Here is a 13,342-nt window from a genome sequence, read left to right on the forward strand (position 1 = left end):
GTTGTTGTGTTTCACCTGGTCTTTGGGAAGCCAATGGACACTTAACCCTGACCCCCCCCTTGGAAGCAGTTGGTTTGCGAGGCTACAGATGCAAGGCTCTAGGGTGAGGGAAGGAGCTGGACGCCTGGGAGACCCACACCCGCAGTCTTGTCTGAGCTTTGCCGTTCTCATGCTTGGATAAGTCATTTCTCCCCAGGCTCCAGGGAGCTTATCTGTAAAATGAGGGGCTGGACTCTACGGCTTCTAAGGGCCCTCTCCTGTCCCATGGGAGTCTTCCATACCTCTTTAATTTCTAGGAAAGCTGAGTGGTCTGTGAAGTGCTCCATGTTAACCTGGTGGCTCTGGAGGCTTTTGTGCCCTGAACAAGAGGAAAAAAAAATCACCCAGTGGTCCCTCCCTGCATCTCCCTGGAGCAACATAGCTGGAGGTGGGGACAGAACCCCACTTTCTGCCTTGGTAGTCCCTGGGTTTGTAACTTTGGAGAGCATATGCCTCCACCCTGCTCCCAGCCCCCAGGGGATAGAGCTTCCTAAGGGAAGCAGGAGGTGAAAAAGGAGGGTGATGTGAGAAGGAGGTGGTAGCCCCAGGATGGTGTGGAGGGCAGGAGAGGCCTCCTCCCAGAACACTGGTTCAGGCAGAGGGGGCAGTGGAGAGAGCTGGGGCATGAGCATGGGTTTTGCTATCCTGAGACCCGGACTCCAGTGCTGAGCCCACTACTGACTCGAGGTACAGCCTCCCTTTGTCTCTACCGACCTCCTTTCCTCTGTGAAATGCAAGGAAGAGAGGTCCTAGGACTCTCAGGAGCACAAACTCAGATAAGGCCTGGTTCCTGGTGTGTGTTAAGTGTCCCATAAATGGTAGCTTTTAAAAAAAAATCTATTATTTTTAATGTCTAGAAAAGTAAGTTAGGGCCAGAATGCAGAGGCCTCTGTCTGCCAGAGCAAGGAGTTTCGACTTTATCCTGCCACCCCTTGGCTAGCCACTGAGGGAAATCCTGCAGGGAGTGGCATTTAAAAAGCTGGTGCTGGGGGAATCTCCACATGTCACCAATTTGGGGCAGATATGAAAAAGCAGGCTGGGTCACTTTGCTGTACAGCTGAAATTGACAGAACATTGTAAATCAACTATAACTTAAAAAAGAAGAAGAAAGAAAAAAACAGAAATGTTGGTAATGCGGTTCTGTTAGTGTCCAGGAAAGGTGGCTGAGACCCATGGGAAGTGGCAGAGGGAATGAAATGGAAGACAAAAAACAAAAACAAAGAAACAGAACACAAGAGGGGACAGAGTGGGATGGACTGGGAGTTTGGGGTTAGTAGATGCAAACTGTTAATTTAGAATGGCTAAGCAATGGGGTCCTACTGCACAGCACAGGGAGCTATGTCCAATCTCTTGGTGTAGAACATGATGGAAGATAGTATGAGAGAAACTGTTAATATTTGTATGACTGGTCCACTTTGGGTACAGCAAAAATTGGCACAACATTGTTAATCAACTATACTCTTTTAAAAAAAAAAAAAAGGAGCACTGTGGCTGAGAAGTAAGGGGTGGGCACTCTGCCTGCAGGCAGTAGAGGAGTGAAGGAGGACATTCCTTTTGAGGATGTGCCCTTGAGGGCATCTCCCTAAATCCAGGTGTGGAGGGGAGGCAGGACAACTTTCTTCTCCATCCTGGGGGTGGGGATTGCCACCCCAGGGGACCAGACCCAGGTCCTAAAACCCTGGTGTGGTCTTGGGCACATTGATTGGTTTATCCCTTGTATCCTGCTTTGTCCAGAAAGGGCTTGAGATGGTTTTCTACCTGAGGAAGTAAGTCGTTGACCCTTTTCTCAGAGGTAAAGATGAATTGAAGTAATAATTACCTAAGAAAAGGGGAGAGAGACAGTAGAGGAAAATGCTGGGGAGTGGAGAAGGATTCCACAACCACTGACAAGGGAGGGGGTGGTGTTTGTTCCCAAAACGTCGACTCTTGGCTTCGAATTAAGATTGTACCCTTTCTCATCTCCTTTTCTGAGAGCAGAATCCCTCCCAAAGGGACAGAAAAGCCAGGTTCTTTGACCTCTTTTCTCACTTGCAGAATAACAGTGAGGGTATTTCTCAATGGTATTTTTAACCTTCCTTTTCTCTGTAATGGAATAAGCAATGGCAGGTGTTCCGTCTATAGGACCAGAACAACTCCCAGGAAAGGGTGAGAGGGAGGGAGCAAAGGAGAAAAAGCCAGAAAGAGCAACCCAAAGGGGGAAAGAGAGGGAGCGACCCATGGCCGGTAGGCACTGCCGGGTAACCCGCTGGTTGGATGGCGGTGGCGGCAGCTGCAACCCAGCCCTCCAGCTTGTGGCTTTGCTTCCTCTGTCTTTCTCTCTAGTAGCACAGAATCACTCAGCCCTCGATTCCTGAGGCTTTCACACCCCTAAGAGGTTTGTCAGGGCAGCTTGCAGGACCTGAGGCCCCGAGAGGGTTGGTTGACAGCGGCCGTGAGATGTTTGGGGTCTCTGGGCAAGTGCCCTTTCGGCAGATAGGGTCGGCTGCTGGGAAGCCAGGGAGAAAACACGAAAAAGTCGTTTCCTGCAGGTCTCTGCTACATTTGCTAACAGAGAGTCGCTCAACATGTGGTAAGTGCAGTGAATGTTTTTTACTTTCAATGCCCGAATTTCTCTGGCTTCCGCAAGCTCTTGTTGTCGAGGAAGAAGGTGGTATGGTCTCGCCCCCTCCCTCCTTCTGTGGTGTGACAGCACAGAGATAGTTATCTCCAAACCCAATTCAGTGCTGCTTTTTTTCGGGTAAGAGCTTTCGAAAAACTATCAACTGAGCTCCAGCTGGTCAGGCGGTCAGGCTTCGAGGGCGGTTACCACCGTAGTGAAAAGGTGGGTAGCTTTGTCAGGCAGCCTGCGGGCCCAGGGATGCAGCCTTTGGGAGATGATGAAAGCATCCTCTCTTGTCACAAACCAGAATCCAGACCCACCCATTCCTGGGATGTGGAGGGGGAGGGGTGGTGTGGGGCACTGTGCCAGTTAATCCAGCCCTCCTTCCCTTCTCTCCTCTGCTGGTCTGGTGATGGCTGGATATGTGCAAAGTCTCTTTCCAGAGAGGGAAACAGCTTAGCAAACATCTAGCTCTCTCGATCCTCTTCCTAAGGGGACCCCTGAGGCCCAGAGTAATGAACTAGCTTTCCCAAGGTCAAGCTATTGCAGCCTAGAAGTGGAACAGGATATAAAGTACCATGGCTCTTAATCTAGTGTTCAAAGACTTCTTGGTTAAATGCAAAGAGCTGGGCTTTGCAGCCAGACGAGCCTGGCCCAGGTCCAGCCTGAGGACTTGGGACATTCTTGTCTTTACCCAGCACCATGCTGAACATTCAGTCCTCCACCCCCCCACCCAAGAGATGCTAAAGACATCTGGATGAGAGGACAAGGCACCTGGAGCCAGAGCATCACAGGAAAGGGGACACCCCCTTACCCCCACCTTGAGCAAGGCCTCCTAGGCTCTAATGGACCTCCTCAGAACAGGGCAACCTAAAGAAACCAAGACAGCAGTTGGCAACATCAACCCCCAGCAAGTAGGGTTCACCCCGGAATCAGTTCTGATTGCTGCAGACCCAGGCCTCCTTCTGCCCACTGGGAGCCACCTCAGGGCAGCTGTACAGATTGAGTCCCCTTCCCAACATCATAGCTCAAATCTCTTGAATGCTTCTGCCTGACTCTGCCCCCGTCTGCTACCACAGTAGAACGTGACACTTAAATCCTCTTCTTCCAGTCTGGCCGTCTTCCTTCTCCATTTACCTGTTTAAATGTATTCATTTAGGAGTTCCCGTTGTGGCACAGTGGTTAACAAACCCGACTAGCATCCATGAGGACGTGGGTTTGGTCTCTGGCCTCACTTATTGGGTCAAGGATCTGGTGTTGCCATGAGCTATGGTGTAGGTTGCAGACGCGGCTCGGATCCTGCATCGCTATGGCTCAGGCGTAGGCCGTCGGCTGCAGCTCTGATTTGACCCCTAGCCTGGGAACCTCTATATGCTGTGGGTGCAGTCCTAAAAAGACAAAAAGACAAATATATATACATATATATATATATTCACTTAAATAGGCTAGCAGCACAAGCATAAGAGCACCTCCATGCCACCCTCTGTATTAGAGACCACTGGTAATGCAAAGACTTATATAGCTGTCCCTATATAGGACTTGTTTTCCTATGCTTCTAGAGCCTCTAAGTGAGCTAGGCTGGATCCTCTTTGTCTCACAGCTCAGTGTGGGGGCACATTTTCCTTGTATCCGGTAGAGCACATGACTCCTACAGGTGGCAGTCTCATGGAATGCCATGCATGGTGTTCCCTGGAGTTGTGAAATCACCGTACCAAGCCAGGGGCCTCTCTACCACGTGTGCTGTGCAGATGTGTGATGAAACTGCCATGGTTAAGTGTATGGTCTCCAAACTCAAGCAGATTGGGTTCAGATTCGAACTCCATGGTCTATAAGCTGTGTGGCTTTGGGTCAGTTACTTGATCTCTCTGAGCTTTCAAGGAGATAATAGCTGTATGCATTTTTAGGGTAGTTTGATCCATTAAATGAAAAAAATTCAAATAAAGAGATTATTCAGTGAGGCACATAAAGGGTCAATACATATTAGCGATTATTATCATAATCATCATCATTAATATAATTATTGTTTAGTCTTATTGTCATCAGGTTCATTAAAAGTGCTGACGATGCCCAACACATAAGCACTTAGTAAATGGGTGTTGAATGGATGTTTTCAAGGATGATCGGTGGACTTCCAAATCCTCTCTTGCATAAAAAAAGAAGAAAATTATTTGGAGGAACTGAGTTAGAGCCAGAAGACACTGAGCTTTTTAATGTGGTTTTGGTTAAACTGTGTTCCCTGGGAACTGAAAGCAGAGAGGGAAATGTTGACCTGGCCACACTAGGGGTACCTACAAATATGAGCCATATGTATCTAGTTGAGTGGGATAATTAGTGAAGACTGCTCTCATCCCCACTCCCCGATCCCACCTCCATCCCCACCCCCGCCAAGCTTCTTTTCTAGAGGAAAATTCCAGAAGGAGAGGCTTTAGTCTGTGGTCTTCAGGCCGGATTTCACCTCACACAGAGACCAGGTAACAGCCCTGGACTGGCCAACACAGGGCACCAGTCAGCCTGGTCCTGGGGCCTCTTCCCTTCTGCTTGGACAATATACCCAGTTAGTCAGGCAGATGCCAGGATGTTTCTGTTCCCTCTGGCAGACATCTGGATGTTTAGAAACAGCTGGTTAGCTTTTTTCCCCCCATTATGTCCCAAATACTTGGTGCTGTGCCATCATAGCCAGGGTGAAATCCCATACCCAGGCCTTGCTTCAGTCAACCTGTGTTCAGGGATAAAAGCTGGATGAGAATCTCAGACTCTGACAGGCCAGTCCAGGGTTAAATGAGTTTGCTTTGGAATCAGGCCTGAGCTGGTAGAGAGGATGTGGCACCTGTTTCTTAGGATTGTTGGTAGTTGAAGCTGACCATAGGTGTGCTTCCGAAGGAGCCATGTGCTAGGGAGAAGGATGGTATTGGGGAGGCAGTGGGGTGGGGAACCCTGATCATCCCACAGGCTGTGAAGTCTCGAGAGGATCTCAAATGTCAACATAGGCAAGAACAGAACTACTATTCAGAGAAGAGCTGGAGGGCCAGCAATGCTCCACCTCACAGCATATGACTCAGGTTACTTGTTTATAAGGTCTCTTCCTAAGCATTCATGGGCATTTCTTCTGCTTACCTGTGTACCAGGGAACAGGAATGCAAAGATGAGGGATACAGCCCCCTCCTTCAGAATGCACCTTCAGATCACCAATCCCCACACACAAGGTGAACAGGTAGCTGCTTTCAGAGGCTTCTAGATATCCAGGTTGGGGACATCATGAGAGGAAATGATCTGATGCTAACTTGTTTAGCAGGGCCCTTTCTGACTTTAAAGCAAATTGAGACAAGGAATACTTTGCCCCCACGTAGCTCTTCAGAGGAGTAGATGGTGTGCTTTCTCCCACTTTGTGGCCAATGTGGAGACAGCCCAGCATGAGACTTGACTTGGGGTGAGTGCATCTCTACAGTCCAGATGGCTCCTCATGGAAAGGAGGTGGCTATTTCCTTGCTTTCTGTATTCCACATGCTCAACTTGTAGTACCTGCCACCAAGCCTGCTTTGACGTGAGCAGGGCGAGGTGAGGCTGGCAGTGTGTAGCACCCTTTAATTGATATACATGCATCCTCCTCACTGCATAATTATCAGAGCCCCACCTTTGGATGAGCTTGTGTTAGTCAAGCTCCATCCCATATTCTAGAATCTCCTCAATCGCAAAGTCTTCAATTTTTTTTACTTGCTCACTTTCTTTTCCTATTATAATACAGTAACCAAAATAAATAAATAAACAAAAACAAAACAAAACAAAACAGAAAATATGGGATAGAAACAGAAAAAGAGGAGTTCCTGTTGTAACTCAGCAGAAACTGACTAGCATCCATGAGGATGCAGGTTCAGTTCCTGAACTCAATCAGTGGATTAAGGATCCAGTGCTGCCATGAGCTGTGGTGTCAGTCGCAGATGTGGCTCAGATCCCACGTTGCTATGGCTGTGGCATAGGCCAGAGGCTATAGCTCCGATTGGACCCCTAGCCTGGGAAACTCCATATGCCATGGGTGCAGCCCTTAAAAAAAAAAGAACAAGAAAGAAATGGGTTTTATTTTATGACAAAAATTTGAGGCAGGAAGTTTGCTAGGCTCTGGCTCTGACCTACCATGCCCTTTCAGTGGCCTGGGCCCCATTTAGGGAGCGTGGGGAGAGGGCAAATGACAAAGTTGCAGAGGGTCTTGAAATCAAAATAAAGGTTTCGTACTTGTGCCCAGGAAGTTGTTGATGGATTGTTCAATAGAGAAGGTCCTGCTCAGATTTACCTTCTGGAAGCCTCCCTGGTGGCAGTAGACACTGCAGTTTTGGGTTGTAGAGTAGATGGGAGACATGCTGAGCCTGACCTAGGACACTGGTGGTGGGAAGGCCCAGGAGAGGACTATCTGGGCGATCTTTAGAAGATAAAACCTTGGGGACTTGGTGACTGGTCACCATGAGCTATGATAGAAAGGGCAGCATATGGAAAGAATCTCAGCTTTCCTGATAGGGTTGAATGGAGTGTTTCCATCCAAGACGAAGATAGATCTGGGGGGGTAAAATTGTTCAGGGAGCCAAAGGAGAGTGAGTCTAAATCTCGGAGGAGGCTCTGGTTTAGAGACTGACATGGGGGATTCACAGATTGCCCAGGAAGAGCGTGGAGCCTGGGGTTGTTGGCCTCATAATGAAGGAATCCTGTGGACCACTGTCAGAGGCAGGTGGACGATCGTGAGCCTGTATGGAGATGAAGAAGGAACAGTCAGAGAGATTCAAGGACAACCAGTGTAAGCTTTCAAGTTTCTTCTTCTGTCATGATCAGTGTGAAAAATCAATAGCAAGAATGAAGTTTCTCTATACAGAATTTGTATCAAAACACACAAGATTGCCAAAGCAATATTGAGAAAGAAGAGCAGAGCTGGATGAATCAGGCTTCCTGACTTTAGACTATACTACAAAAATGCAGTCATCAAAACAGTATGGTACTGGCACAAAAACAGAAATACAGATCAGTGGAATAGGATAGAAAGCCCAGAGGTAAACCCACACAGTTATGGCCAGTTAATCTACAACAAAGGAGGCAAAAATATACAATGGACAGAAGACAGTCTCTTCAGTAAGTGGGCTATGGAAACTAGACAGCTAGCTACATGTAAAAGAATGAAATTAGAATACCATACATTCTCTAACACCATACAAAATATATGTATAAATAAACTCGAAATGGATTAAAATATTTTTTTAAATGCATTAAAACCTAAATATAGGGAGTTCCCATCATGGCTTAGCAGTAACATACTCAACTAGGATCTATGCGGATGTGGGTTCGATCCCTGGTCTTGCTCAGTGGGTTAAGAATCCAGCGTTGCCGTGAGCTATGGTGTAGGTCGCAGATGTGGCTTGAACCTTAAGTTGCTGTGGCTGTGGCATAGGGCAGCAGCTGTAGATCTGATCTGACCCCTAGCCTGGGAACTTTCATATGCCACTGGTGCAGCCCTAAAAAGAAAAAAAAAAATCCCTAAATATAAGACTGGATACTATAAAACTCTTAGAGGTAAGCTTAGGCCAAAACCTCTTTGATGTAAATTGCAGCAATATCCAAAATTGCAACCATATTCAAAAAATGGATCCATCTCCTAGAGTAGTGGAAACCAAAGCAAAAATAAACAAATGGGACCTAATTAAACTTAAAAGCTTTTGAACAGCAAGGGAAACCATAAACAAAATGAAAAGACAACTTATGCACTGGGGAAAAATATTTACAAATGGTGCTACCGACAAGGGATTTGTTTCTAAAATATACAGACAGCTCATACAGCTTAAAATTTAAAAAAAAAGAATAAACCAATAAAAAATGGACAGAACCCCTAAGTAGACATTTTTCCAAAGAAGGCATACAGACAGACAGCAGGCATATGAAAAGATGCTCAACATCACTAATTATTAGAGAAATACAAATCAAAACTGCAGTGAAGTATTGACCTCACACCAGCCAGAATGGCCATCATCAAAAAGTCTACAAACAGTAAATGCTGGAGAGGGTGGAGAGAAAGGGGAACCCTCCTTTACTGATGGTGGGAATGTAAATGGGTGCAACCACTGTGGAAAACTGTATGGAGCTTCCATAAAAAACTAAAAACAGAGTTATGATATGATCCTGAAATCCTACTAACTGGGCATTTATCTGTAGAAAACCTTAATTCAAAAAGATACATGCACCACAGTGTTCATTGCAGCACTATTAGCCAAAACATGGAAGCATCCTAAATGTCCATTGACAGAGGAATGGATAAAGAAGATGTGGCACATGTTTACAATAGAATAGTACTCAGTCACAGAAGAGAATGAAATAACGCCATCTGCAACAACATGATGAACCTAGAGATTATCATACTAAGTGAAGTCAGACAAAGACAAATCTCCTATGATATGGTTTACATGTAGCATCTAAAAAATGATACCAATGAACTCATTTTTTTTTAAATTTTTTTGTCTTTTTAGGGCTGAACCCACAGCATATGGAAGTTCCCAGGCTAGGGGTGGAATCGCAGCCGTAGCCACCAGGCTACACCACAGCCACAGCAATGTGGAATCCGAGCCATGTCTGCAACCTACACCACAGCTCATGGCAACACTGGATCCTTAATGCACTGAGCGAGGCGAGGGATCCAACTGCGTCCTTATGGATACTAGTCAGATTCGTTTCTGCTGAGCCATGATGGGAACTCTGAAGAACTCATTTACAAAAAAAGCAGACTCAACAGACATCAACAACAAAGTTATGATTACCAATGGGCAACATTTTGGGAAGGGATAAATTAGGAGCTTGGGATTAACCTATACCCCCTGCTATATATAAAATCAACCTACTGTTTAGCACAGGGAACTATATTCAGTATCTTATAATAACCCATAATGGAAAAGAATCTGAAAAATTTTACATACATGTAACGGAATCACTTTATCGCTGAAACTAACACAATGTTGTAAATTAACTGTACTTCAATTTTAAAGATGGTTCTAAAAAAATAAAGTCCAAAACAAACAAAGAAATATGCTCCTTGATGGACATATTAAAAGAGGTCAGTGTAATGGAGTAAATAATTGGATAACACCCTGTGTGTTGAGCTGTACCTTGAATGCCACAGAACCTAATAGTCCTTTGTTTAGAGAAAAACAGATAAGCAGCAGGGAGGCTGTTTACTTTTAAATTGGTAGGAAGTTTTTATCTCAATGCTAATTTTTGGAGGTAGAAAAGGATTAATAATCTTCCGTTCCTTTGAAGTTGAATTAAATGACACAGACCAGTCATCTCCGAGGTTGCATCTGACGATAGTAAACTGAAACAGAGCCTTGTAGTATCTAAACAGACAGTTCAAGTTAAAAATACAAATAAGCCACTGAGGAATTTGTGGAAGAAGGTAGGAAATCAGATTCCCCTTTTCCTCGCCTCTCCGACCCTCAAGCTCCTCATCTGTAAAATAGGGATAATAATCAAGTCACAGGTTGTCCTGACAGTTAAACGTGTATGAAAACGCTTTGCTATGTGAAGTGTGTTGGACACAGGTCTCTTTTGTTGGTGTCTTATCTTGAGGGAAAGACTTCCCTTTCAGGTATGTCTCAGGCCCCTAGAGAGCCAATCAGAAAGCTGATGGTGTTTCTGCAGGTTATGTTTTTGAAGCTTCCTTTGGTCCACACGGTTTTTGCTTACCCTCTCCACTTTACAAACGTCAGAAAAATTATATGATTGACTGATAGAATACCAGCAACCCGGAGAGATATTGTACCACTGCCCAGGGCTACACTTTCCATTTTTATTAAAATTCTTATTAACTCGTAGCCCAAGAGCTTTTAAGCTAAGCCTGATCTCCTTTAGGGCCCCTTGATTTGATCAGAGCAATTTGTGTGCAGTGTTCTGGTCCCACTTTGTGGAAAGGCAGAGCAGACAGCGGCCGAACAATGTTATTCTGAAGATGCTGAGGTCTTGTCTCCATCCCAAACCACCTTGCCTTACAATGCCATGCCACCCTGGCCATATAGACACACTTGAACTCCACAGTGACAGGCCTTCTTCTTGAGTTTAAGACCTCCTATCCCTTTGAAATTCTAAATATTTCTAGAAAAAAGGACTCTCACTCATTTGTGGGTCAGCGATGCTGAGTTTGTTGGCTCCTATTTCGGAGGCAGAGGGAGCTCTGTGGAGGGGAAATCGTGAGGCACAAGGAAGAGTGGGATGGAGAAGGGGACCTTGCAGCATTGGACCAGCTCACAGCCTGGTGAGTAGGAGCTTTGTCTGGGACACTCCTGTCATTCTTTGGTGTCAACAAATGACTTTCTCTCATCAAATGAGCAGAAGCTTTGGGTCTCTGATGGGATCAGGTCCATTGTCTGAGCTGTTGGGTGAAGCTGCATCTCTCTTCTTCCCCCTCAGGCTTCGTGGTGGTTTTAATCTTTCAGTTGCTGTTTGTTGAAGAGACCCGAATCACTCACATTTATCTTTCCATTAATAGGTAGTCTTAAACTTTCTGTCATCACCTTGGTAATCTGCTAAGCTATAAAGCGCCTGAAAATAGCAGCTCTTTTTTGCAGCTTGCTGAGTAGAAGCCATTTCTTTCCTGACACAAAATGGATCTGGACCCCTTTTGATTTTTCTTCGTGTCGTGTTGAGGTGAGGAACACACAGAATTGAGGATGAGAAGGGTAGTGCCACCGTTCAAAAAACTAACCTCATACCACTAGCCTTGTTCACCTAGACCATGATGCCATGAATTAATTAGTAACGTGGCTCTTCAAAACCTTTCTTTAATGCAGACTTTTGTCTAAGACCTTGGTTTGATATATGCCCAATATCTTGCGACTTCTTTGCATTTAAAGAATAGATGTCCAGGAAAAGCCTTATTTTGTAAGATTTAAGGAACTAGTATATTTACATTTTCTCCCCTTCTTTACTGATTCTATGTACATTCAGTAGAGTTGGAGTTGGCATTTCCTCTGTCCCTGGCTTTGTAATTCAGTGGACTCACAGAGTTGGCATTTCCTCTGTCCCTGGCTTTGTAATAAGTCTGTTAGGGATATTTTGTGAATATCAGGGAGAGGACCGAATCTCAAGAACAGGTAACCTGGTTATGGTGCTTGACGCTTAATGAAATATTCCCACAGTATCTAATCTCAAGATAACACATAACATACATAACACAGTACCATAGGCAGAGGAGCAGAGGAGGTATTATAACCACTACCTCCTTATAAATAAGAAAATTGTTGCTCAGTGCTGGAACTCAACTTTGAACCCAGATTTGCTAAACTCCCAGCCATGTTCTATCAACCTCACTGCCTCCCTGGATCTTAGAATCTTCCCAGGAGACAAAACTTAAACATGTAAATAAGACAAATGGCCATACATACAAAGGAGTCTGTGATTAATCATCCAAGATAGGTATGGTAGAGACAGGTATTGCCAGAATCCAAAAAAGGACCAAAAAAAAAAAAGGACAAAATTACTATGGTAGCTAAAAATGGAAAAAGAGATGGGGTTTGGTGGGTTAGGTTAGCTGAAGAGAAAGTAGTAGAGAGAGAGAAGCTCATTTATCTTTCACATAAAACTCTGCTCTGGGGTGGCAACCGTGCTACATGACGTTGGTACAGAGCCAGCTCCTTCTGCCCTTCCTGGGGTTTCCCTTCATCTGTGTGTCCAAGATGGCTCACCCCCTTGTCTGAATTCCAGGAGATAGGCTGAAGAAAAGGGTGGTGGAAATAATGACCAAATATTCCACTTCCGCCTGTAGCTGGAGAATTTTCCAGAACTTTTGATGCCGAATCAGAAAAGTCCCTGCAAAATGAAGGGAGTTGTCCTGCTAGTTCTAGAGCCCTACCTGAATTAGCATGTTTCACATCCTTTTGGCTGAAACTTAGTCACATGGGCACATGTCGCTACAAGTGAGGCTGGGAAATACAATTTTTATTCTGGGTGGCCGTGTGCCCAGCTAAAGTCTTCATTTCTACAGTAGAAGGAATAATTGATATTGAGCTATAACTCACTGTATCTGCCATCACACAGAAATATTTTTGTTAGCGGAAGAGAAGAGTGTTCACAAAGGTTAACAAGCATTTGTGTGCCTGCTGATACTGTTATCAGTGATGATAGCTCTGTAAATACTGACCCACAGAAAGTCAGGCTGGCAGCTTTGTGTTCATTCTGCCATATTAGCTGCCTCTTCACCCTTTTCACAATCCAGGAGGCATATTTGAGAGTGATGTTTTATAAGGATAAGCTTGGACTCTACTAGCTTATTTTTTAAAGTATTAATAGGTCACAAATGTTTCCTGTAACATCCTCACAATTGATGGCAACACACCAGTGTGGCCGGACATGGAAACTCAGATGCACTCTGGCAGGACTTCAAGATGGTTTTGAGTTTGGGCGTCGAGGAATGACATGATGAAAAAGCAGTGGAGAAAGAGTCATCTGCAGGGGCGGTGTGTCTCTCTCCTTAATTTCCAAGTAGTTAACCGAGGTGCGGACAAATGTGTGGATCTAGGGTTTTGTATGTAAGTGTTATCAGAGGTATGTTACTGTGTGCTTCTAGAAGACTCGGCTGTAGGAAATTGAGGACTTGCCTCAACTCTGCCCTCTGGGGAGGACTGTCCATTTAACCAACTAGCTAGCATCCCAGAGCAGCTTCCAGAAAGGTCTGCTGTGCCCCACACTATT

The 13,342-nt window shown here is 45.2% G+C and overlaps 1 protein-coding gene across 1 annotated transcript in view; it reads left to right on the forward strand.

Annotated features, from left to right (window-relative positions):
* The first annotated feature begins 2,194 nt into the window (after nucleotides 1–2,194).
* Nucleotides 2,195–13,342, forward strand: part of RORA (RAR related orphan receptor A) — a 358,291-nt gene continuing 347,143 nt past the window's right edge. The window contains exon 1 of the mRNA XM_047766201.1: nucleotides 2,195–2,608. Within this exon, the coding sequence (XP_047622157.1) occupies nucleotides 2,476–2,608 (133 nt within the window). The 5' untranslated portion in view covers nucleotides 2,195–2,475. The remainder of the gene's footprint in view (nucleotides 2,609–13,342) is intronic.

Source organism: Phacochoerus africanus, chromosome 2 (assembly GCF_016906955.1).
Source record: "Phacochoerus africanus isolate WHEZ1 chromosome 2, ROS_Pafr_v1, whole genome shotgun sequence".
NCBI lineage: Eukaryota > Metazoa > Chordata > Mammalia > Artiodactyla > Suidae > Phacochoerus > Phacochoerus africanus.